The 27,381-nt window shown below is 40.4% G+C and overlaps 1 protein-coding gene across 1 annotated transcript in view; it reads right to left on the minus strand.

The window, feature by feature from the left end:
- Nucleotides 1-5,513: 5,513 nt before the first annotated feature.
- ATP7B (ATPase copper transporting beta) overlaps nt 5,514-27,381 on the minus strand; it is a gene marked incomplete at both ends in the record, with an annotated part of 31,570 nt that continues 9,702 nt past the window's right edge. Inside the window, 19 exons of the mRNA XM_082498174.1 lie at nt 5,514-5,778; nt 7,262-7,364; nt 8,151-8,268; nt 8,374-8,577; nt 10,179-10,321; nt 11,637-11,783; nt 13,131-13,329; nt 14,877-15,059; nt 16,634-16,828; nt 17,568-17,702; nt 17,909-18,063; nt 19,204-19,331; nt 19,470-19,561; nt 19,744-19,977; nt 20,556-20,730; nt 22,715-22,791; nt 24,253-24,414; nt 25,306-25,469; nt 26,599-26,835. Of these exons, the coding sequence (XP_082354300.1) occupies nt 5,514-5,778; nt 7,262-7,364; nt 8,151-8,268; nt 8,374-8,577; nt 10,179-10,321; nt 11,637-11,783; nt 13,131-13,329; nt 14,877-15,059; nt 16,634-16,828; nt 17,568-17,702; nt 17,909-18,063; nt 19,204-19,331; nt 19,470-19,561; nt 19,744-19,977; nt 20,556-20,730; nt 22,715-22,791; nt 24,253-24,414; nt 25,306-25,469; nt 26,599-26,835 (3,116 nt within the window). The remainder of the gene's footprint in view (nt 5,779-7,261; nt 7,365-8,150; nt 8,269-8,373; nt 8,578-10,178; nt 10,322-11,636; nt 11,784-13,130; nt 13,330-14,876; nt 15,060-16,633; nt 16,829-17,567; nt 17,703-17,908; nt 18,064-19,203; nt 19,332-19,469; nt 19,562-19,743; nt 19,978-20,555; nt 20,731-22,714; nt 22,792-24,252; nt 24,415-25,305; nt 25,470-26,598; nt 26,836-27,381) is intronic.

Genomic DNA, 27,381 nt, shown 5'->3' on the forward strand with positions numbered 1-27,381 from the left:
TGAGAGATAAATGCCAATTTTAAAGTGATTAGCTTTAAACAAAACTACCACAAACCATCCCCTACCAAAGTTGGGTGATCCCATTGAACCTCTGTATCTCCATCAGCATCTTTGGCACTGCCTGGGAACTGCTCCTCTTCCTCTTCAGCAGCCGGTGTCACCTGGGAGCTCCTCACGCTGCTGGGGGCTGAAGGCAAGCGGGGCTACCGTGGTTTAAATTTTAACACAGAGTTACAGCACTTCGTGACAGCAGCACTGCTGCATTTCACAGCAGTGACATGCCATCTGCCAACCACATACACGTGTCCCACACCGTGTCCATCTTAAAATGAGGTGACAGAGGAGGAAAACCAGTTTAGTGAATTTCTTTCAAGCCCGGTCTATTTATTTATTTTAAAGGAAGTAACCTGAATTTTGGGTAGCTCCCTAAGTGTGTGGAGGCCTCAAATATTCAGATTTATGCCTACTTTTTTTTATATCTATCATGAGATACATGCAGCTGTAGTTTAGAGAAGCGTTGAGCATATGCCTTATCTTCATTGATTCCAAAAGGATTTACACTTGTGCCTTGGTGCTCCCCTGAACAGAAACACATTCCTGGAGCCTTATGGTGGGTCTACACCGTGAATTCCCCTAAAGTAAGAGTCTGCAAAAAAACCAAAAACCGACCAAACAAGCAGTCTTGCACCCTCAGCTGCCTGGGGAGTTTAAACTCGCATCACAAGGTGCAGGTTTGCTCTGAGGGCGCAGGCACCATGCTTCACCTTACTGCAGCACTGCTTTTCTTCTCGAATCTCATCTTGTCGAAGGAAAAAGAACACCAACAATAATTTCAGCAGACAGCATACGTGGAGCTCAGGATTTACTTAAGAGTCAAATAATACAAACAAAGTAGCAATTCAAGCTCAAGGCAAATAAATGCTAGCCTAAAATGTGTTCCTGGGCTATATAATGCCAAGTCAGCCCAAAATTTTAGACATGCTATATTATTTGACTTAAACTATTCCCTTTGCTTTTTTGTCCCTTGCTGCTAACCAGCATTCAATGTATTGGATTTTCAGAAGCTTTACAGATTAAGGGGATTCTCTGGCTTGGGCTGGACCTGTAGTGACATCTCGTGGTCCCCAGTGAGGTGTGAGGTGCTGGCTGTCAGGCACTACAGCCCCCCGACCCGAAACTCGTACCAATGCCCCTAGACCATAGCACTGACCAGCACGAATCTCCTGGGGGATTTACCTCCACCTGGGGCGGCTGAACGCCCAAGTGGGGAAACAAACACACACCTTCTCCTGTGACATCCCTTCCCCTTCACCTGCAGCACCAGGGGAAACTTCAGAAATCATCCTTTTATGCATGAAGGTAAACAAAACATGAAAATCAGATCAGTGCACAGAGAGCCTGTGGGTGGGCTGTGCTTGCCTGCAAAGTCTGGGTGCTTTTAACTTGAGACAAGGAGAGGAATTAATCTGCCTCCTCCCATGTTTCTGCCTGTCTAAGACTCACATGTGAGCAGGATGCTTTGCCCGTCACCACGTCTTTTGTTGTGACTCTCAAATGATTTCCCACTGAAAACCAACACGCTTGCTGTTGGCGTCTTGGTAGAGGAAATTAAATCCGACATTTCAGTGTTATCTGATTTCCCATCCCTGTACACCATTGTATAATTTCACCACCTACTCGTTTGTTTTCTTTGCACACAAGTGCATTTAGAGAAAATACAATCCTTGGAAGAATTTTTAGTCAGAGAAAGGTTGTAATTAGCTCGGATAGAAATCAGACAGTCATTTTGACTAAAAAAGGGGGAAGGGAGAAAGAAATGAAATGGAATAATTTCTGTCCTGTGAACTTAGGGCACCAAAAAATTTTATGGCAAAACTATAGCGTGAGAAGAAAAACAGTTGAAAAACTTCACAGGAAACACTGCTCCTGAGCTATTGCACTAAAAACTACATGAAAGCCAAAGATCTGATTCATTAGGTGTCTTCTGTGTTCCTAAAATAAAAAAAAAAGTTACAGGAAAAGGCTCGCTCCAGGGCAAAATAACAAGATGTCCCATGTAAATCATCAGATATATCAATATTTAGGGTCAGATCAGCAGTAACTGAGTCATGCAGGGAGAACACGTGCAATGCAGACACCTAAGGCCAAAGCTGGGATTTGAAAAGCTCCTCCACACTCTCTAACCCATCAAGATACTCAGTCCTGGGAAAAAGTTGAAGTGTGGTGTACTGGCAAGCAGCCAGGGCACCGAGCTTAAGGATTACCCCAGGAGCCCGTCCTCTCGGGCACTGTCCTCCAGCCCTTTTACTGGACCTGGGTCACAGCACAGAGGACCACCAGTTCCAGGCCAGCACCTTGCTCTGCTGGAGGCTCTGCAGGCACGTGGTCACAGTGAAGTTAAAGAAAGGTCATAATTATGTTACACAGAAATGTAGATGCTGTCCTCTGTCGTACCCCTTCCAGTGAGTCAGCTCAGGTTTAACAAGAGCACATGATCACAAGTGTCAGAACTAGCACTTATATTTATTTTTCTTGACTATGTGTAGCTATGCTAACTTCCTTATCGGCATTTATGCAAGTTTCACAGCAGTTTACAGTCTAAGACATAATGCAAATATAGTTAGGAAACCTTAACATATTTTCCAGTTCAAGTTATTAGATAAGTCAAAGCCAATTTTTCTTCCAGTCCTTTGGCACCTCTTGAGAGCAGGTTAGTGTGATCAGTCCTCTACTCCAATAATTTTCCAGTTCATGTTACGTTCACAGAAATAAGAGAAAGGCCAGCTGGAGAGAAGGTCAGGGGATTGTCCAGGGCAGTTGCCTGCCCCAAGGCAGAATTCACCTCTGGCTAACACATTGTCATCAGATACGTGCCTGATGATTGCCATGTGCATCCGAAGAGCCCCCTTGGTGATCTCTTCCAGTGATCCATAATCTTTCCTGTTACACAGTTCCTTCCTAGTGACTAATCTAAATCTACTTTGATTCAATAAGCCTATTATTTCTTGTTCTAGCCACCACGAACATAAAAGACACTGAAAAGATGAAAGGAATAAATTGTTCTCTTTGTGTTTGGAGGTTTGTATTTCCTTTGAGTATTCTGTAGGCAAACCTACTTAAACTCTTCTTCTTATATTTCTCATTCTCATGTACTTATGTTCACATGTTTTCTAGATTTCTGTTAAATCTCATTGCTTTTCTCCGTTTTTTCCTAACAAGTATGCCATATAAAACTAGACCTGATACTTCAGCTGATGCCTCTCCAGAGTTGAACAGAAAGAGGTATTTTATGTCATATGGATGATGCAGTCTTTATACATCTCAAAGCTTCTGTCCATTTTGTAGCACCACTATGTTTTTAGAAGGGGTCACAAAATGAATGCCAGCCAACTACCTGACCTTTTTCTGCCAAGCTGACTTTTAATTCCTCTCTTTCCTGTTTGCAAAGTTTGTCAGTTCTGTCCAATTTCTCAAGATGATTTTGAATCCTAACTCCATCCTTCAACATGCTTGCAACCTCACCTGCCTCAGCATATAATATGAAACTGTCTCTTTTTTCCCTGCTATATACCCTGCCTGAAATAGATCACAAAGCAGTCACAAAATCTCTCTTGTGCATTTCTATCCTGCAAACCAACAGTCACTGCTTATGCTCTTTTTCTTTTTTGCTGTACCCCTCTAAAAAAAGAAAAACAAAGACACAAAGTTGTTTGTTTGTTGGTTTGTTTTTTAAAAAAAACACAATATTTTTACTGTAAGCACTGGTAAGAAAACATAAAACAGTGAAACAGTAGACCATCTTCCCCACAGGGACATGTATAGGAACCTATGGCATGTTTGAAAAGTGTGTGTGCTGTGAAAGTAATCTCTAAAGGAAAGTAACCTTTTCCTCTTTGACGTGTTTTTCATTTTTACATTAGGAAGAGCAGGATTTGAACCCGTGTTGGAAACAATTCTGTATTTAAGTGAGTGAAACTAAGTGGTTATTTCACATTGCTGAGCGCTGTAATTCCTGTTCATTCACTTTTTAGATTAGACTATAAAACTCTGGTCTGCTTGCTTCAGAGTCCCACAGTGGAGCAATGCAGTACCCTGAGACCGGATCCAGTGCACCAAAGCCATTGATTCCTACTGTCCTGACTAAAAGGTGTTAAGGGATGAATCTGACATTCACAGTGATAAAGTTACTGCAAGCTTTGGTAAAGACGTTAAAGTGAAAAAAGGGTTGTTCAGCACCTTGATTTCTCATTAAACTAGAGCAAAGAAGGAAATTAAAACCAATTCAAAACATTAATACAAATTTACATTAAAATTCACCCTATGACAAATCTTCTTAGTTCAAGTCTTTCTGTAATAAGAACAGGTTATTTACATGACAAAAGCCTCACATTTTAAGGCCATTTTTCCACCTTTACCATTTAAACTTTTGGCTCCATTTTAAGCAACTGGCAAGCTGGGGTTAACTTACACAATAAACTCACTCCATTTAGCCATGCTGGAGTCACACCAGTGCTAGTTCTGCTCTCAGTCACACAATGGTAAATACCACCTTCACTCACACTGGCATAAATTTTTCACTCTGTCAGAGAGAAGAGACAGACAACTGCCCAATTGTCAGGAGCTTCACAGGGTTCTTCAAGGTCTCCACAGGTAAATGATATGCTAACTTGGACCAGGAATTGTTTTGCCTTCGTGGACTTCAATAGGAACAGAAAAGTTCCTGGTGACTTAAAGGAGTTTGTCCCAAACAACAATGTCTGTAAACACAATAATAACTCACAGAACATATATTGCGCAAAGAAAGGGGAAAAAAAGGGCTCATATGGAGCAAAAGAGAAAATCCAGGAGAGCAGTGGAAATGACAGAACAAGTTTAGCACTGGAAATGTGCATCAAAAGGATGCTGTACTTGAAAGCAAGTGAAAATCTTTGAACCAGACCTTTCAGACAGTTATAGTCAGTGAAACACCAAAGCATTTTTGGTCCAAGGAGATGCTCGTGAATCCTAAATACAAAGTGCTCTCACAGTGACATGACTAGTTAGGATTCTGTATAAAAATACCACTTCCAACCACAGAGCTCCTTATGCCCTGGCTGTTTTCACTTGGACACAGAAATCAATATTTGGCATCTCTGAAAATACTTTTGCTTCATGTGTTCTTGAAAGCATTAAGTTAGAAAGAATGAAAAGTATGAAATTTGGTGCCCAACAAACAGTTTAGAAGACAGAAATTCTCTTAGACTCTGAAAATTATCATTTTACATTATTTCACTAATTGCTCTGTGCAAAGGAGCCAGTTCATTATAGAGCCACAGATCGTTTCTATGACTAGAAATAACTGGTGACCTGAAAAAAATCCACAATCAATACAACTCAACATTGAGCTGAGTTGCAATTGTTTTGTGAGCTGAAGGAATGACTTCACTTACAACCTTGAAGCTCTTGATGGCATAAGTTGGTCCCTCCCGTCGCTGGTGAGGAGGAATGTTTCCTCCTGTATTGAGTACAGTGCTTCAGATGTACTGTTCTTCATCTTCTCTGTTCATGAGCAATGACCACTTGTCCCCTTCCTCCTCAACAAAACTGTTACGTCTCGGCAGCTTGTCTGAAGTCAAGGAAGAGAGAGACACTTGGCTAATCTGATCCCAAGGAGCTGGTCTAGAAGAATCCCTCCTCCTATCATCCATTCCAATATGAACACTGATTTGGGAAGGAGTAAGTGGCTTCATGTGGCCTTGAGCTTGTGCTTCATAACTTTCTGTGTCTGGCTTCTTATAACTAAGAATAGAAAGAGAAGATATGTTTAGTACCAAGAGGCCAATGTGTAGAAGTGTCTTCGGCATTATAACAAATCAGAAACTTCTGACAACCTAAACGTTACCTGCACTTCATACACAACATTAATGGCTAAGAGTACTCATCACACGGCATTAAGACATTTCAATAGTAAAAAAGAGGGACTCTCAAAGTGAGATTCTTTAAGAAAAATTATGAGTCTGCTGGATTATGAAAGGGTTTGTAGTAGAAATTGCAGAGAAATTGAGTTGATGACCCAAAAATCACTTTCTGATTCAATGTATTCTAGGTCCAAAAAAGCCCAGCAATGGCAAGGATGCATAGTCTTCTTCACATATACGTATTATCGTGTTCTTTGGAATCTGAAGTTCTGTTCAGCCGATGTGGAGCTTCAAGAAAGGTTATTGTCCTACAGAGTGTACTGTAATACAGCTTCCATAAGTCTGAAGCCAAATATGTTTGGGGGGGGGGTTCTCAATATCTAACCACAATGGTGTCCGATACTTAAAGTAATCTGCACAAGATGAAAAGAATTGAAGAATAAAGGAATCCCTTTATAGAAATTTCTCATCCTTGGGATAACTACACACAGAAAGTTTTTAGGATGAAAATCCTGTAGCAGTAGTAGTGCTGATTCTGCAAACAGATATGAGCACATATGTAGTTTTTATTCTAGGTTGTGGCCTTATTGAGCATTTGCAAGATCAGAATCATGATGCAGCAACAGATTTCCTATATTAGTTTACACTATACTGTACTGTACTATACTATACTATACACTACAGAAGAGCCCAGCTACAATAGAAATATTTGAAGGTTTGGACTAATTTCTGACACCATAAAAAGTCTTATTTTTGACAGATGTTTGCTCACAATGCTGTTAAAAACAGGTCTACTGTAACTGCACCAAAAAAACATAGCATAAAAAAACTAATGGAATTTGAAAAATCTTGTTATAGTACAGAAATTGGTTTGCTTCCAAAAAATTAAGCAAAATACTTTATCTGTAGCAAGGTCCAAAAGAATAAATACACAGCTTCTCTGTTTCTCTCTGGCTAAATTAAATAGACAAAAATGAAAACCAGGTACAAATCCTTTAAAAATCATCTACTGCTACATTATGGAGAACTGTCTTTTGAATGATTTGTTCACTTGATATTCACAGCAAAACCAGTGCTGATCATTACCTCACTTGGTATTTAACTAGATCTACAACACAGGTGCTCAGGTGTCATTCAGTCACACTTTTAGCTGCTAGTTAAAGAATGCTCAGTACAGTCTTAGTCCAGGTGTGTTCATAATAGTGACATCTGTCTCTTTTGAAGCCAAGGATTAGAAAGAACAACCCTAAGCTAAAGGACTGTCAGGTATGCTCAGGTGTACAAAGCCCAAAGTAACGTCTCACTTGAGTCCCAGCAACAGCGCTGCCTACAGTTCCCCAATGAATTAGTATAAGACAACTTACCATTTCAGCTGCAAGGAAGACAGCACAACGGACACAGAAGAAGCTGCCATTGCAGCTGATCCCATCCAAGGCTGAAGCACGAGGCCAACTGGCATGAACACACCTAGCAAAAAAACATATGGACATCAGCCAGAGCCGCCTGTCCCAATACAGACATTTCTGTCCCTGCATATCGTGGAACAGATCAGCAGTTCTACAACACGACTTGCTGAGACCTCCATAAAGACAAATAGATTGATATACGTTTACTCACTTATTTTTAAATATGTCCCTTCCGTTGCAAGGGATGACCTTTGCACCAATTCAGCTACAACACTGTGGCCACAAGATCAAACTATTTGTCCCTTCCAGCTATTCTGCACATGTGAAACAAAGCAAAAGCAACAGAACGACAAGGCAATAGTCCAGGCAAAGGAGGAAGAAGTTACTCGTGAGGAAAAAGAGGAATGCTTGAAGTAAGCTTTAAGGAGGAATTTGGAGCATGAGAAGATATCTGACAGAAGCAGAGAGAATACAAGTAGTGGGAGAGAAAATGTGTGATTCAGGGTGAATAGAAGAGGAAACACCAAGAAGTGGGACGAAATCTCTGATTAGAGCTGCATTTGAATATACAGAAACCAATCCCCCAGTACGGCTATATGAAATAAGAGCTCGGTTTTAATTTCATCATGTAAGAATGTATTCCTAAGGGTTTTAAATTTGGGAAACAAAGATTTTCTCTATAACATGAAAAAAATATTTTTTAAAATTTATTTTGTCCTTCTTCTGCCAAGTTTTAAATACTCTGGGAAACTCTCTTTGGTTCCTTGAGCAGGAAATCCTGCAAGAGGCACCACAGAGCTCAACTGTGCTGCTGTCTTTAACAAGCTGAGCTCTGACAGTCACATACCTGCTGCTATGGGTATTCCAAGGAGATTATAAATTAAGGCAAGAATCAGATTTATTCGTATTCTTCGAACTGTTCTCTTTGATAAGTGGATACTGGCAACTACATCCAGCAAGTCATTCTGCAAAACATAAGAGAAAGTTTTCCACATGTGGTCTTCAGAATACCAAACCAAAAAGAAGAGTGTCAGTAATAAAAGAGGACAGGTCAGAACTGTAGTGCTCACTCGGATAAGAACAACATCTGCTGCTTCAATGGCAACATCGGTGCCCGTTCCAATTGCAATTCCAACGTCGGCCCTGGCTAGTGCAGGGGAATCATTGACTCCATCACCAACCATCGCAACCTTCCTCTTCCCATTTTGGAGCTCCTGGACCTTTGCAACTTTGTGAGAAGGAAGAACCTCAGCAAAGACTTTTTTGATACCAACCTACATACAAAGAAAGAAACATACCCAGTTGGTGACGTGCTTCATGCTAAAAGGAAGAGTCATTTGCTGTTCTGGGTGAAGGGGTAACAAAGGAAGATCAACCAAACTGATTCCAGTGGATGCAACACTTGCAAGCTACACAGAAAGCTGAAAAGCAACATGCCTTTGGCATAAGAAGGGGACTGATTACAGCCCCCTCGATCTTTACTGCAGAGATGCTGGCAAACCACGCTCTGCCCTTAGTGTCATGCCCCACAGCATTTCTGAAGCTCTACTGCCCTGGCAATAAAGGTTGGATGGAGACAGTTTTCAGCTAATCATGCTGCTTGATGCACCAATAAAGGTTTCAGTGAAATGCAACACAGAAGCCATATATGATCAGGCAGTTACCCCAGGGGAAACACAGAAAGGCAAGTATGGGCAAGCGTCAAAGAAACTGAAAATAAAGCAGATGGCTGGCTAAACACTTGTACCCATCCACATCTCGACTAACACAGGGTTGCTACCAATGGCTTCAGTGCCGTAGTTGAAAAACAGGTGGGTGTAATAAAGAGGGCTGGGAAAACGTCCCTGGTTTAGCTGCCTTACCAGACAGAGATCAGCTTTTCACTACACAAGATAGAAGCTCTCTTTTAGCCTTTCAAAAAGTAACATTTTAAAAAGTTTTTATGACTGGCTTACCATTCTTCCATTGGAAAGGAAGTAAGTGCCAAAAATTCAATGAAAATACAGGTTGGCACAGATGAAGCTTGTTTGCAAACTTCACTTGCGTGCCTGGAACCATAAATTGAAGCTTGTATCTGAAAGAAGACTTCTCTTAACAAAGAAAGGTGGGGTGGGAAAATGCTTTACCACAATTGAACACAAAAGTGAAAGCATAACTCAAAACAGGAGTAGGAGGAAAGCATCATACTGAGAAACAAAACAAAACTCACAACATACGAGAATGTGCATACCACATTGCTAGTTGAGTTAGCTGTGTGGTGGGATACCTTAGGAAAGCAAGGTGGCACACAGTAGATTAGAAGTAGATCGATGCAAAGGGAAAGAGGGAAATGAAGATGGAGAGGGTGGAAATGTAGCATGGTAGAATGAGAATTTGTCTTTGCCTTTGGAGCAACATTTATAGTTTGAGATCAAGGAAATCTCATATAAACCCAACTTCTTTTAGACTGCTGTGGTTCTTAACAATAATTCTGTTTATTACTACTATATTTCCTGTAAAGATAACGACAAATCCCCATTTCTCTTATTGGGAACAGAACTGGACCTTAAAGGAACTTTTCGTTGTCACTAACCAAACACGACTGCCTGGCAGTGAAAGGAGGCAGGAGGCTTCAGTTTAGCAACAGAGTAATTACTACAAGAAACTCTGTACCTCTGGAGAAGTACTGACTGCTTGTCTTCAGTGGGATCTTAATGCAGCCACTGGCCTTTACTATGCCATTGTACCTGACCTGATTTTCAGTCCACTTCAAGAAAAGTTAGTCTTCATTTAATGTATCCAGGAAACCTGAGTTCCTGCTCCGAATTCACTCGGCTAGAGCAGAGTTTTAGAACCTCATCGTGTATTTTTTTCTTAAATGCATAGAAGCAGATACCTGAGTAGCAATGGCTTTTGCAGTTTTTCTGTTGTCCCCTGTTATCAATACCACATCTATTCCCATGTTTTTCAGCGTGTGCACAGCAAGGGCTGCCTCCTGCTTGACAGTGTCTGCTATTGCAATCATTCCACACAATACACCTGCACAAAGAAACATCCTCTGTTAGACAGAACTGTGGGAGGCAAAGTGGCAGCAAGAGAACAGGACGTCCCCTCCATCACACCATGGTGGCTTGTGAAATAACACGTTCTGGGCAATATTGACATTCATAAGCCTGAACAACTATCTACAGTTTTCTAAGTGATGGTCTCTTTCTTACACACAAACACACTTTTCTCATTTATCTGTTTCAGATCAAACAACAAACATCTTTGCTGTTTAGGGACCAGGAGGAAGGGGAGAAAAGGAGGGCAGCTTTTAAATATGCCCAACTTCTAGGTTTTATGGTATTGACAAATACAAGAGTGGGCCAGAGGAAGTTTTGGTATTTGTGCCCAGGTCAGATATTGAAGCCACTCCACCAGGAGGAAGCATGTACAGTATCTAGGTTTATGTCCCCTAATCTTTCTGGGTTGGATCCCTATTATAATTAATTACTTTCATACAAAAGTGTTGCACCTGCGTTCCAACACATTGACTCAAAGGTGCATCCACATTTCCTTCACGCGACTTACAAAAATCTCACATTGGTTTATCATTGCATGCTACCTTTCAAAAGTAAGTGCTTAAGTAGGTTTTGCAGCCCTGTATCTCTGTTTGCTATCACCAGCAGCAATAGGAATGCCAGCTGTACATCAGAGCCCTTATTTCCATGTTAAGTGCACTTGATTTTCCTGGACTGCTGATGGAGCCCAGGCTGAGACACACAAATGCCTCTCAAAATTGCTCTGGAGGAGCACCAAGAATATTTATTCAGTAATTGAATCAGAGGCCCCATTTCAAGATCACAGATGCCATGGCAATCTATCACTGTTACAGCTGTTTCTCATATAAAGGTGTTTGGGATCTCTTTCTGTGTAGCACAGAACAGAACCCCTCTGGCAAAACCCATTTAGTCTAATCTATTACACTTGAATGATCTAATGAATCATCATGTTTATTCATGAAATGTTTTGAAATCTGTGATGCAATGTGTTGGCCTGTGATCCTTAAGTGATGTAAAGTCCGGATGGGACAGGGCACTGCACTGGCACTGCTTTTCTGAAAAACAGTCCTAGACAACAGGAGGTTCAGAAATAATTATTTAAATTAAAAACTACCCAACAAAATCTTATAAACACTGTTCTGAGGGGAAAGCTTCTTTTAAGACCACCTTGATGCTTTGCAGTTCTGAATTAAAAGATTAGTAGTTTCTTGACACTAAGACACTGATCAATTGCTCCAGACTTTGTTTTTATCCATTCCATGGTAGGATCAACTGATATGTATTAAGTCACTCCAAAGAACAGCAGTTACCATCTATAGCCACTAGTATGGCAGTCTGTCCTTTTGTTTCATGGTCTGTCATTGCATCATTTACATCATTTGCAATATGCAAGCCATTGCGTCGCATCCACTCACGATTTCCAATCAACACCGAGTATGTATGAGAAGCTGATGGACCTTTGTGCACAAACAAAAAGAAAAATGAGCAACTCAAAAATAGTGAACACAAGCCAGAGATGTTTGAGGATGACAATGTCAGGCTGCATTAGGTAGAGAAAGACATTCTGAAGAAGTTTTCCTAATTTGTGTGTGTGTGTGTTCCAGACCGGCAATGGTCACACCCAAAACACAAACAGAATTAGTCTTGTTGAAGAGCTGCTGTCATGGCCAAACAAAAATGCATAGGTACTACCTGAAGATGGCCTCACAAAATTTAACCTTCAAGACTCAATCCGTGCCTGTTTATACACAGAAGTGCGTCATGAACTTAATGGAAGTATTTGTCTGTATTTGCCTTTTCCAGTTGGCATTGTTTTTCTGGATAAGTGCAGTATGCACATTTCATAAATGCCATGCTGCTTTGTTCTCACAACTAATGACTTCTTTCAAATATGAAGGCTATTTCTGGTAAGAAAAAAGTAGTTTTGTTCTAACAAACAATGAAACAGTATGTACAGCACCTCATTATGAATTCAATCCAGCTTCACAGGAGCTGTACAAAGCAGGTGAGAAAATATTACATTAACACCATTCATAAATGGCACAGTTCTGATTATTAAAGTTCTTATTTTATTTAATTCTTCTAATAGCTTTCTCAAAAAGGTCAGGAGACTCACAGTCTTCTGAAGAGAACTGATGAGCTTCTTAAGGAAGGTTTTAAATACTTTTTCTTTCTCTCCTACACTACAAAAGAGCAAAGTGGCTTCCACAAAGCCAGAAACAAAACCAAACATATAAGCCTAAACAAAAACATCAGGCACTGAAACTTGGTTTGCAGATATAACACACTTTATTGTGCATCTGCTGAACAGATATTTTTTTTAAAGTAAATGCCTTGAGAGCTCTATGAACAGAAAACAAAAGGTCCAAGGTAATACAGAACTAAAGGCTAGGATATAAAAAGTAGCAGTAAGATAACATATGTTAAAGGTAATTGCTCTAAATGGGAAGATAATGTTAATTGGCAAACTTTGCTCCCTGCTGGACCACTCTTCTCTCCAAAAAGGACATTGCTGGATATGCCTTATTGCCTATGTATTGTATGGGCTTTTCGAGTACCTGTCACTGTATCGTGTAAATTCTTATTTAGGTTTCTGAATTGCAGAGAGATCGAGAGTAAGGGAAAGAGAGAGCTTCAATTTTTGTTAACGTGCATTTTTGTTCCTTGTTTTCTTTGTCTCCATTTACCATAAATCCATCTTTCTGTTGTTCCTAGTCCAATAAGATTGTTTTACAGTGGTTGGCACTGTTGATACACTAGCCCTCTCATTGCAACCGGTGGTCACTTCAAGAGCGCAGACATACCATGTGATTTGGAGAGTGTGATCAGCTTGTTATCTCCCAGAGGAGCATTGCTGTCCCTGCTCCTGTTTGGATCCAGCTTATCAAGACCCTCCTCAGCTGTGCCCAGGACAGCTTCGACACCTCCAACTTTGCAGCTGATGCCACAGCCTGGGACTGCCTGGAAGTCAGTGCAGTATCCCAGGCTCTGAGTGCCAAGCTCCTGTGGATATAACCAGAGTTCATCATCAGTCTGTGCTGCTCACGTGGGGTACAAATATTAGATAATTCCTGCCAAAAAGAGGCCTCATTCCTCCTCTTGACAATGACTGACTGAAAGACAAGCAGCATGGAGTATCAGTAGCACAGGACTAAAAATAAGGATGTTCTGGATGTGCTGTGGTTTAGACTGGAAAGGGGCAGTCATACAGATCACATCCAGGTCTCAGCCCTGGCAGCAGCAAACCATAAAGGACAGCTTTTCCTGGTAGTTCAAGGGCAAAGCAGTTACATTGGTGGTTCATGACCCCAGCCAAGACGAGGAACTAAAGAGAAATACTGTAACAATAAGCCATACAACTTCTGGAAAGATGCAACTTCTAATTAAACTCACAGACAACTGGCTGTGGGGGATCAGGCCTTTTATATATATGTAAAAGTGCAGTGAAAAACTGTATCTAATTCCTGAAGTGATCTGGCTGGATGACAAAGAAACTGGGTCTTTCTGTTGAGTTAGAGAGAGAAGCCAGCGAGCACCTTCAAGATGAGAAAAGGGATTACCTATGAGTTACAAAAAGAATGGAGAAAATATGCATTTATAAACATGTTATTCTGGGTTGTCTCTGGAAGTTGGAATTACATGTACCTTTCAGTGACCTTCTTACAACAAAGGGATGATAAGGCAGGTAGTTAGAATATTAACAAAAAGTATAGTATTGCAGTTCATGTAAGCCATGATCCAGTAACAACTGTTGCATAGGATGACTACAGAAGTGTCAGGGAACTAAGACAAATTTGAAAACAGAAAATGTAAAATGCAAGAGAGAAAACTGAATCATTACCCATACTCTCTTTTTCCTTCTAAATTTATATGTTATCTTCCTAATTTTACCACTGAACAATCTATTACTAATAAGTTTGATATATTCATGCCAATGAATTTTTCCATAAATTAATTACTTGTCTTAGCAGAAATAACTTATTTATTTAAACCAGGCTTCCAATTTTGGTTGCTATTTGTGCTTTCATTCTTCCTGAAACATTTGAGGAACACATGCAATATATAAATGACCTTTGAGGATTTGCAAAATTTGCAAAGACTTGAGTAATCTATTAATTCATTTGTGAAATTCACAAATATCACAGTTTAATATTCAGGTTTAAAGCCTTTTGCCTAATCTATAAGCAAGTGACTAATACAAATTACTACAGTCAGGTAACATATGAAATGGCACCACACACATTCGCTTCATAATTCTATTCTAAGCATAAGTATTTCTCCTGCGCATATTCCACAATCCCTATTTTCTCATTAGTTCAGGAAAAACTTTTCAAGATCTTGAGAACTCCACAGCGTTACCAGAACAGCAAAGCTTAGAATATCCCTCCTGGTATTGTCCAGACTAAGATGCACAATCATAAAATCTGCCAGCTTTCCAGCCTGTTGCTTTTCAGGCAGGCCTGTCCCTCTGGGACTTGCTCATTTTATACACCATTACTGCATTTGCACACATTCCTTCAAGCCTTAGATGAAACAGGAAGGCTAAGTACCTCTTTGCAATATTTAGTGACTGCCACTCCTAAAGGATGCTCACTGCTGGCTTCTGCAGTGCCAACCACTGCCAGTACCTTCTTCAGAGAGAGCACAGCCGTGTCTCCCAGCAAAAGCACCCTCATGACTTTAGGAACTCCGCAGGTGATGGTCCCAGTTTTATCAAACATCACAGTCTTGATCTGCAAGAAACAAACCAGATTTACTGCTTAACCCTGCAAGCATAGGGATGCTCATATGCTTTAGGCACATAAATATAGGCAAGACCTTAATAATCAGTTGACTATATCCACACCAAGACAGAATAAATCTACAAAAGTAGGGATTCTTATATGTACCTTGACCTATCTGTACAGTAGGTCTCCTTAAGCTTTCTTATTCAATCCTCATACAGTGATTTCACTGAAGCTACAACACCATCTTGTATCTATATCAGGACCTCAGACAACAGAGTCATTGCAGGACTAGTACTGTCCTTTGTATGTGCATGTACGTATCCACACGCAGGATTCAGGTAAGGGCACCTTAATCACTTTTACCACAAGGCATATGATTCAAGGAGGGCTTTTACAAATCCTGTTCTAAACAATTAACAACAGCACTGAGGAAAGAGGACTCAGGAAGTTATTTGGTGATAAGAGCAGGTGGAAAGAGTGCAAAAAGCTGCAATAAGTTCCAGAAACAATTTAACCAAACCCAACCTCATGCTATTCACCAAATTCAGCAATCACTTGTTAGCCAGCTCAATGGGTCTTGAGGAATTGGGAATGAACAAAAAACCACAGCCCTGCATACCCTGAAACCCAAAGCTAAAGTCAATTCTAATCCTGAAAATAAACACATCACAGAGAAACAGACAAACCAAAAATCTCAATACAGTACCAAAAAACTCAATAAAGTAGGCACTATTTCCATTCCCAGTTATTCCAACCTGCCAACCTCGCAGAATCCAACAGGACACCTAATTTTCCAAGCCCTGACCCTAGCGTCACTTAGCTTCAAAAGGTAAAAAGTCCTGACAATATTTAGCAGTCATTTGGGGGTTTGATTTGGGGTTTTTTTGCAGAGCCTTGGAAAAACTTCTGGTCTATGCTTTATCATGTCCAGTAAGAACAAGAATTATCAGTCTGATTAACTTATTCTTACCATTCTTTTCACTTAAAATGTTCTGCCTATGTCTAATCCAGTCTACCACAGCATGCTTTAAACTCATATTCTTTTCACTGGCCAGGGACGTACCAAACCTCCTCCTCCTTCAAACTTCTTCTCTTTTCAACAGTTTTCTGTCTTTGAAGTGCTTTTCCTGCCTCCCTTCCATCTTTTTTTTATACACTAAAAGAACTTCAAATCATTTTGGTTTTCTCTTACACCCTACATTGTAAACTACTGATCATGAACAATATGCATTTCACAAGAGCCCTCTGAGGAAAGAGGAAAAACACCGGATTATGCTCTTTCACGCAAGAGGTAAAGGGAGTGCAAAAGTCAGAAACCTCCAAGGTCATGCAGAAGATTAGCAGCCTCACTGGCATAAGATTGCAGGCACTGTTAGCTCTGAACACTTTGCTGTGACTTCTTTGAAGAAAAAAGGTCAGATCTGTCTTCTTTACCTTAATGAGCAGCAACCAATAGAAAACAAAACAAAACAAAAACAACATTCTGCAGTCTTTCCCTGGACTAGCAGGATTTCCTGGGAAATTATATTTCACGTAGCAACAGCTGGGTAAGCTACAAAAGTACGGAATGAACTATTAACCTTGTGTGCCATTTCCAGGGGTTTTCCACCTTTGATGAGAATACCATTCTGCGCAGCAACTCCTGTGCCCACCATCACAGCTGTGGGGGTAGCCAAGCCTAAAGAACAGGGGCATGCAATGCTCAGCACAGTGATTGAGGTTTGAAATGCAAACCTCAGTATTAGTTCAGCTTTTGAAACGTGTTTGTTCTGATTCTGCAAGAAGAGGGAAGAGAGGGGGAAAAAAAGAGAGATGTATGATTGCTGGTAGAAGATAATACAAATGTATAATCAATCAAAGCCATTTCAAAAAACACATTTACCTGGAAACCTCCAGTATAGGAAAGCAATCTATTATTGCTATTGTAATGGCAGAGAAAGATCAATGTTACGAATTGTTTATGGCAGTATTTTCTGGCTTTTTTTCTGCTCAAGCACACATATGCTTGACTCTGGTCTCAGCTCCCAGATGACAATATGACTTGCTGGCATTTCCTTTACAGCTTAGTAAAGGAGAACCCTGTTTCCAGGTACACGGATCCCCAAAGTTACTGAGCATAGCAAATACACATCCTAAAAATAACAGAAGCTCATCTTCTTTCTACAGCCAAACCCACTATCTGCCATCAGGAACAAGGACATGCAAAAAAATTACAGGCAATATAGGAACGGCTTAGCTCCTTGCAATGCAGCTATAGATCATGTTTAGTCCAGAAAGACTGCCAATAATTTCAGTTTGTAGGAGCGCTGTGCAGAACTATGGGGTAAATGCAAAGGTATACTTACACCTGCAGACAGATTTTAATTAGTGTAATTATCTGCCCTGTGTAGAAAACACCACATTGTACAAAAGTATTTGCCAGGTTGCAACATCAAACCCTATGCACAGAAGATATCTTAATTACACTGGAAGATAACCTAACATGAAAATCCAGCTCTTAATGAAATTACTTACAGGAAAATATTTTTGAATAACATCAAAATTTATAAAACCGATTGTGATCCATGCTATCAATGTCAGTGTTGAAATGATGACGATAAATGGAACAAAATATCCACTAAACTTATCTGCCAGTTGTTGGATGGGTGCCTATAAAAAAGAAAAACAATTATTTGTATGTTTATGATCAAAACATGTAAGTATGTAGAGTTCATGAAAATATCTAATATTCTTCATCTGATTCGACTTTGAAGTCTGGAAAACACAGTTTGTTGAACAAGTAAATATATAAAAATATAGAATCTTTTCCTAATATAAACAAAATCTGTGAAGTTTTTCTTTTCTATTATTTTTACCTTTGACATTTGAGCTTCTTCCACCAATTTCACGATTTGTGCTAGAGTGGTATCATTACCAACATGAGTTGCACTAACAAGAACTGAGCCATGTGCATTTATAGAACCAGCAATCACAGTGCTCCCAGGCTTTTTAGTGACTGGCATAGCTTCCCCTAGAAAGAAAAGGTAAGAATAAATGAAGCAATACCACTAATAACAGTGAACATAGTTCATTAGCACACAGCTCATTATATGCTGGCAAAATCAGCATGCTAAGCGATAATAACAAGAAATCACATATTGTATACCTCTGTCAAGTGAAGACATGTATAAGTGCTGTCATACTTATATAAACCTTTTACTAGGTTTAGTTTCAAAGCAAGTGCTGTTTCCTTGGTCCTAACCCTCCAGTATGCCATCCTGCAAAATGGCCAGGAGCAAATTGATTGTAAAAGGAACTGCTAAGAATTTATCCAATTAATAATTTTCATAGCTATAGGAACTTGAGAAATCTGTCTTTATTTCCACCACCCTCAGTTTTCAAAGACTAGAAAAGTTGTCTCTGTGGGAAAGCCTCAAACCAGGACACTCCTGTTCTCACACTGCCTCTTCAAGAAGACTAGCTGTACAAAATCTTTATTTTATCTGTTTTTAGGGTTATTGATAATGACTGGTTCTCTTAAACTAAGGGTGTTCCTGTTCCCCAAGCAAAGTAAATAAATAACTAAAACATGTAAGCCAGTGCCAATGTAAAGGTTTTATATCCTTTATCTTATTTATAAGAATTACACAATGCAATAAATCCTTATTATATTTACAAAATGAAATGAAAATTTCAAAAGCTGTGAGAAAGTCCCATCACCCTTAATCAGTATCAAGTTCTGAGGCTTTCTTTCCCTCTTCTTGTTCACTGGGAGATCCCTGTCAGAAGCCCTGTTCAGTGCCCATACATACGCACCCCAACATCTCAGCAATATTTCCCCATCGCCCTTTAGAAGTTATTTCTGAGAAGGTACCATCCCTACAAATACATTCAGGGGAAACTCCCACCAGATCTATGTAATAATGACAATAGTGTTTACATTCTACCCATCTTATCTGTTAGTAAAAATGACCAAACTGAGCGGAAATTCTTCAGCTTTTTAGGGTGTGTGCAGACGAGGAATTTGGATTCAAGTTAACAAAGGCCAGGCACAGTGTCTATTAAGGTGGGAGGTTATTCAGACAGCAGCTTTTGGGTTGGGTCTACTCTTTTCTTGTAAGATAGTGTTTTAGAAGATGTAACTTCTTTGTGTAAGCGTAAGGGAAGTTACCAGTAATGAGAGACTCATCTGCCATAGAACTGCCTTCAATGACCTTTCCATCCACTGGGAACTTTCCACCAGGAACAACCTTTACAATATCGCCCCTTTGAACCAGTTCAACAGCTACCTGCTCCTCCCTGCAAAAAAACACAAGAAGAACAGAGATTATTTACGCCTTCAGCTTCAAAAGAATAGTAATGCTTTCACATTAACTGCATCAAGCCTAGTCTGTGCACTCAGGCAGGCTGAAGGGATTTTGGTTCACAAATATATACCTGATGATAGAGTGGTCAGGTCCAAGAGTGACCACAGTGGCTTCTGTGGCTTGAAGAGATATAAGTTTAGCAAGAGCTTCTGAGGTCTTACTCTAAGAAACAGAGAAAAATGTTTAAGATATGTTGAGATACATAAATGCTGATGTCTACTTAACACAATAAATGACCTTGTATAATATAGGCTACATCAGAAACATCTGACTCAAAATTCCTCTGAATAGTTTTATTCTCCTTTCATGATAAATACACAATAATTAGTGTGAAAATGAGTTACCTTTGCTATGTGTTCCAGCCATCTCCCAAGGGCAATGAACACAAACAGCATCGGAGGAGTGTCAAAGAAAGTGACAGGGCTTTTCTCTGACTTTTCAATTATCGCTACCAACAGGATCACACACGAATACACATAAGCAATCGTCGTGGCCAGTACGATGAGCACATCCATATTGGCCGTCTTGTGCTTCAGTGATTTGTAAGCTTGTACATAAAAATACCATCCACCAAGAAACTGTTGGTGTAAGCATGGACAGACTTGTATTAAGATCACAGCAGTGAAAGCACAGTACATAATACTGCCTATAGCAGAATTATAAACACAGAGTAGATAAGGGAAAGCATTGCTGCCCCATGCAAATTTTATATTGATAGAACTTCAGTGGAGTGGTCCACTAGGAGGCTGGCTCCACTGTCATCCTCTCACTTGCCCTTTCTTGTTCTCAAAACAAGTCTGCCAGCTAAATAGCATCCTTTTCCTCAGCAATGCAAAGTAAATAAGACACAGAAGCTGAAGCAATTTACCTATAGCTATCCAATTAATTGGCACCTGATCAGGTATTTCTTCATTTTAACACTAGCTTCCCCACTTGGAAAGGGGAACTTTGACACAACTTTGGCAGGAGTAAGTGCTGTGAGCAATTACAGAATGGACAACTTGCTGAAAAGTGCTACTTCATTCTGCATAGGTGGTACAGACAAGAGGGCAGTGCTAATCCACTAAACCTTTCCAGTTTCCTGTCTTTATCACATCAGATTGCTTAAATGGTAGGTGAATAGAAAGCAAACCCCTAGGAAGTACTGTGGACATACCTGAACAAAAGTGCAAAGGACAAAGAAGAGAAGATTTAAAATAGACAATCCAGGAATGAGATTCTGTTCCAGCGCCATAGACCCATGGTGCTCACCGCCGGGTATTAGCATATAAATCATTAGGATTAAGACAGGGATACCAAACAGTAGGCTGCACAAGAAAGATTTCCTCCACCTGAAAAGTAGAAGCTGTAAATCTCTCATTGCCATACATCCCACCGTACCCAGGCCAAACAGCATGCTTGCAGTGCAGAGCGTGGGGTATTAGTACCATACTAACACACAGCTTTGGGATATTTGGGACAGCGTCAGCATCTCCTACATGTTTAACTGTATAGATTTCTATAGACTTCTATCAGTTAAAAACTGAAATTAATGAAAGGAATACTCTGAAGGCAAAGGGGAAGGTCTGGAGAGAGGAAGATTTTCCCTCAGTTGAGGAGGACCGTGTCAGAGACCACTTGGCCAAGCTGGACATTCACAAGTCCATGGGCCCTGATGGCATGCAACCGCGAGTGCTGAGAGAGCTGGCGGATGTTATTGCTAGACCACTCTCCATTGTCTTTGAACGGTCATGGAGAACAGGAGAGGTGCCTGAGGACTGGAGGAAGGCTGACATCACTCCGATCTTCAAAAAAGGCAAGAAGGAGGACCCAGGGAACTACAGACCAGTTAGTCTCACCTCTGTCCCTGGGAAGGTAATGGAGCGACTCATTCTGGATGTCATCTCCAAACACGTTGAGGAACAGGAAGTTATTGGAAGTGGTCAACATGGATTTATCAAGGGTAAATCATGCTTGACCAATCTGATAGCTTTCTATGATGTTATAACTGGTTGGCTGGATGAGGGGAGAGTCGTGGATGTCATCTACCTTGACTTTAGTAAGGCTTTTGACACTGTCTCCCATGACATCCTCATTAGGAAGCTGAGGAAGTATGGGCTAGATGAGGTGACAGTGAAGTGGATTGAGAGTTGGCTGCGGGACAGAACTCAGAGGGTTGTGATCAGCGGCACAGAGTCTAGTTGGAGGCCTGTAACCAGTGGTGTCCCCCAGGGGTCAATACTCAGTCCAATTTTGTTTAATATATTCATTAATGACCTGGATGAGGGGACAGAGTGTATCATCAGCAAACTTGCTGATGATACCAAACTGGGTGGGGTGGCTGACACCCCAGAGGGCAGTGCTGCCATCCAGCGTGACCTGGACAGGCTGGAGAGCTGGGCAGAGAAGAACCTAATGAGGTTCAACAAAAGCAAGTGCAAGGTCCTGCATCTGGGGAGGAAGAATGCTAGGCACCAGTACAGCTTAGGGGCGGACCTGCTGGGAAGCAGCTCGGAGGAGAAGGATCTGGGGGTTGTAGTAGACAGTAAATTATCCATGGCCCAGCAATGTGCCCTTGTTGCCAAAAAGGCCAATGGAATCCTGGGCTGCATAGGGAAGAGTGTGGCCAGTAGGTCAAGGGAGGTCATTCTCCCCCTCTACTCTGCACTGGTGAGGCCACAACTGGAATACTGTGTCCAGTGTTGGGCTCCCCAGTTCAAGAGGGACAGGGAACTGCTGGAGCGAGTCCAGCGAAGGGCAACTAAGATGATTAAGGGCTTGGAGCATCTCCCTTATGAGGAAAGGCTGAGAGAGCTGGGACTCTGTAGCCTGGAGAAGAGAAGGCTGAGGGGAGACCTTATTATGGTGTACAAGTATCTAAAGGGTGGGTTGAAGGAGGATGGAGCCAGGCTCTTTTCAATGGTTCTAAGTGACAGGACGAGGGGCAATGGGCACAAGTTAGTACACAGGAAGTTCCGTTCAAATACACAGAAACACTTCTTTACGGTGAGGGTGACAGAGCACTGGAACAGGCTGCCCAGGGAGGTTGTGGAGTCCCCTTCTCTGGAGATTTTCAAGACCCGCCTGGATGCAGTCCTGAGTAATGTGCTCTGGGCAATCCTGCTTTAGCAGGGGAGTTGGGCTAGATGATCTCTAGAGGTCCCTTCCAACTCTGAAAATTCTGTGATTCTGTGAATAAAAGTACTTGAACTAAATGGCAACTTGTAAAAATTAAATATGTTTTACACAAGGATAAGGTAAATTAACTAGGTGGGGGGGAGTTACAAGAGATGATCTATACACATTTGTTAGTGAGAGAGAAAGAGAAATACTTACTGCTGTATTTCCTTTTTATGATCCAGGTTATGTGCATTTGGAACACTTCTAGCCACGGAAGCATGAAAGCCAATTTCCTTTTTATTGAAAGGGGAGCAAAAATGAGTTAGTTTTGATTAAACCAATTGTATTACTTATATTCAGACAACATTACTTTTAGAAGAAATGTCAGAAAAGGACACTATTCCATATTCGATAAATGCCAACCTCTTATATATTTTTAGATGCTGCCAACATGAGAGGATATTTCAGACAGCACTCAAAATGTGGACTGCAAAGGATTTCTGCTACCTACATATGGACACAGTGTATAGATGCTGTAAGTGTCCCAGGTTTCTTAGGCACAGGAAGCTCCCACTCATAGCTGGAGTTCTGCTGCCCTCCTCCTCAAGGGAAATTTATGCCCTTTCAATTCCACTGGAATGAGAGGTGGGAAATACCACAAGGAAGGTAAAAAAGCACTGTAAAAATGCTAGTCAGCCTTGCAAGCATCTCTTTAACACTACAGTTGAGTAGATATACCTGAAGTTGAAAATAAAAGTGGCTAGAATCAATTTAAACCTGTAAAACAACAAACTCCAGGGCAAAGGATCACAGAAACAAATACATGCAAAAAGCCAGTTTTGACTGACGCTTCAGTGGATTGCTGAAGTAGAACCACCTCCCACACAAAAAAAAAACCCAAAGCACACTTGCAAGCACAATACATTTAAACTTCATATCTGCATCATGAGATGCTCCTGTGGCAAGATGCACTCTACAGAACTGCTCTGCCAGCCTGAAGAGTCTACTAGATGACATGTTAATCAGGGCTGCCACACGAATTCTGCAATCTAGGAGCTTTTCTTCTGAGTAAATACGTTAGAACACAAAAGGCAAACAGTCTCTGCTGTCCTCCTGAATACTCACTGTGTGCACTTCATACAGTAAGTTCTCTTCCCTTCTGCTGGGGCAGAGAAAGAAAAAGTTTTATCCACACTTGGATCATGATAATGGCAGATTTTGATCTGTGTGGTTACTGGTAAGCCAGGATTTTTTTCCTTCAGTGGCTGTATCACAAGCTTTTTTGGTTTAAAAAGTTCTCTGAATTGACGTGGGAATAAATGCCACCGTATACAGAGATATGTAATACTTGTGGTATAAGCTGTTGTCCATTCTGTTGTTCTTTTACAGCTTCATTTACTGGCAAGAGAAGGTAGTATTTTCTTCTGAAGTATCAACACTTCACTGAAATGACTGGAAATCAGTGACACATGATTCTACACACAGAACTGCAAAGAATGACTATATGACACTTCCACCAGATATAGAGGAAAAAAGACTTCTTTTTGTAGTTTTTAGGGTGTGCTTTTAAAGTAACAACCTGGGACACTACGGACTACTGTGCAGCACAGCAGCTTCACCACAACAGCATAAAAACATATTGCAATTACCATGTCATCTGCAAAAGCCAGTGAAACCACTCAAATATCAGCTGCTTTATTTCCTTTTTAACTTCACCTTATAATTGTTCATACATAAAAAAATTTAAAGCTTACCTCAATTATTTTTATAATATCTCGAGGTCCAGTAATTTCAGGATCGAACTGGATGTGAGCTTTACAAGTAGCAAGTGCAACTGAGGCGTAGAATATGCCATTTGTTCTCATGAGTTTGGATTCAATACTGTGAACACAGGAAGCACAAGTCATCCCTGTAATCTAAAGAAAAGACAAATTTAGGTAGAGTTAGCAGTGCCCCACATTCACCTAATATTTTTGGGTGAATTTGAGACAAGGCTTCCTCATGTCACAAAGGTACTAACAACTATTCAAGCTCTGCTGGTACTGAGACAAGGCCTCAGCATGAATATTTTAGAGAGCTGTCTAAAAGAAACAAAGCTGAGAACATAACTATCTGCTTTTATTATAAAACTCTGCAACCGGCAGTTATAGTCACAGCTATGTATTTGTATATCAGCACTTGTACATTGTTATTAACTGTAGTAGTATTGCAAATATAGTTCTATCAGCAGCTATAGTAACATTGCCAAAGTCAAACTCTGCACGTGTAACTTCATCTCGCTTACTTAAATTTTCCTGTGGCTTCAATAAGGCATGTTCCCACTCTCTGATCTATTAGCACAATTGCAGACTATTGTTATCTGTCTTTTAGTAGGTATATGTCAGAGAATAAAAATAGACTGTTGAAGAATCTTTCCTTCATATAAACAATTTACTGATTTTACCCAAAGTTCTCAGACCTCTACACAAAGCATCGGGCATTACCAACACATATTTGGTGATACATTCTCAGTTACTCAGTCTGTACCGGTGACTGAAGAGCCTTTACAGAAAAGTTCTGTTTCGTTTCTTCTTACTAAGAAAAATCTATTCTGTACATTCAACTATCACTTTTTATTTCAGCACCTTTGGACAGGTTCTAAGACAAATTCATTTTGTCTTTTCAGCAATTAAGACAAAATAGTGTCACCAGCCAGAACTGACCTGCTGAAGCCACATCTCCTTAAACAAAAGCATTTGCAAGAAAATTAATCTTCTAGACCTGACTCTTCCAAAACCAACATATCATTTGAAATACACGTGACTTACAAGAAGCTCCACATTTCCTTCTGTTTCTGCATGATCTTCTATGACGGTAGCTTCAAAACCCAAATTTTGGATCAGCTGTGCTATTTCGAGAGGCTGTATGAATTCTGGTTTGTATTTTATCTCTGCTTTACCTGCCATCAGTGCTACCAACACTGAAACAATTCCTGCAGTGGCAATAATAAAAAATATTAGATAATGTAGCTCCTTTGGTGGGAAGAAAAATAAAACATTACAAGTGTTTGTTAATGAGGGCTGTAACAATTTAGAGATGTTATAAACCTAATGATTTCTCTCTGCCTCCTTCTACTGTTGTTCTCTAGTCACAACAGCAAAGTTTTTACTGAGATCCAGCAACGCTGTGGTTCATGAGGGTAACCGCATGAGTTACACAGGGAAGGAGGTGAGTTTTTGCTTTGATCTAATGAGACAAAAAGGATGTTCAGAAGCAATCTTTGTACTCACTGCTCCAAGCTCTACCCTGGACTCTCTGAGTTTGGAAATCCCTAAACAAACCCCACAGCACAATGCTTTTTTCTTTTCTTGTTTTTCCCTTTGTTTTTTTTTTCTTAAAAAAAAAAATAAACCCACAGAAATCTACACTTAGAATTGAAAAGCAAAACATAAAATTCACAGGCAAAAAAAATTGTTCTAAAGTGCTAATGGTTTCTTGCATTTTTAAATCAAGGCAGTGAGACCATCCCTGGGAGACTAGGGGCACAGGAATCAATAAGCAAAACCCTCCAAAGGGATGCCTATCCAAATTAAATCAGACATTGCTGAGGCTCATATGTTCATCTTCTATATGGCCAGGGGAAAGGCAGCTCCAGTCTGCAGACTTCTAACCTAATAAGCTTTGCTGTGCCTAAGCTAATATAATTACCCAGACACTGGAGCCATGCATTTGTTTGTACCTGCTTGTGCAAATGTGCCCTGAAGGGTAAGTTTCACATTGCAAATGTGTCAGAGCTCTCAACAGCTCTGGAATAGATGGATTGCTCTATAAAGGAATAAGGCCCTGAAAACTAAATGAGAACCATTTCCCTGTTCTTGTCTTGTGCCTTATTTGAAATTTTGATCACATTACAACTTAATCTTACAATACAAGTATGTCCATTGTGTTTGTCCACCAGTGCAGTAGGATAAACAGTGATGCAGTTACATTAGCACTAAGAAAGAGCATTGTCTATTTAACCTCCAGATGCCGTTCCACAGCCTCTTCCATCAACCACATAGAATACCTTTTCCATCCCATAGTCCTTTATAGACTCATTATAGGAATCTTAATTTTATTACCGTCTTCTTTCTGCAAATTTCTTTCAATGGTAGACACACACGATGCACAGGTCATGCCTGTGACTTGTAAAAAACACTTTTCAGCTGTTGCTCCACTTGGCTGGTTTGGCTCATCAAGGTGAGGACTGTCTGGAAGAGCATCCGAGGCACAGCCTTGGGGAGGAGGCTCTGGAGCTCGAGGCTGCACGGCAGCATTACTGGCATCAGTAAGGTGCCTACATCCTCCGGCAGCAGTATCTTAAATAAAAGCACAACAAACTGAACAAACACTATTTACAGTGCAACCAGATGATGTAAAAATAAAATCAGGTCACATTTATCAATCATTAAAAGTCTTTTAGTTGTTTGAAAGGTGACATGGTAATCTTGGTCTCTTCATGGAAATAATATAGTTACTATGCATATAACAATATAAACTCACCAGTACCACTTGCATGACCATTTAACTCTATGGAACTGATTTTCCACTTTCAGATGGCAAATGATTCCCTCCAATTTCAATGCCTAGACCTGACAGCTACCTCCACTCAATAAAGATACAGTGGTATCTAGAGGATACTTATCCAGCACAGAGAATGTGGTCCAGTCATATCCATTCTGTCCTTGTGCAGGACTCAGCACTTCATCTCAAACAAGGAAAAGGACAAGTTGCTCAACAGGTTTCTCTTTATGGCACAATATTTACACTGCAAGTATGGCAAAATGAGTAGTGGAAGGATTTGCAGCACCCAGAAGACCTCCACACTTACAGGTCTATCACAATCATTTTTGTTCTTTACCAGA

Source organism: Vanellus vanellus, assembly GCF_965231255.1.
Source record: "Vanellus vanellus genome assembly, chromosome: 1".
In the NCBI taxonomy this organism is placed as follows: domain Eukaryota; kingdom Metazoa; phylum Chordata; class Aves; order Charadriiformes; family Charadriidae; genus Vanellus; species Vanellus vanellus.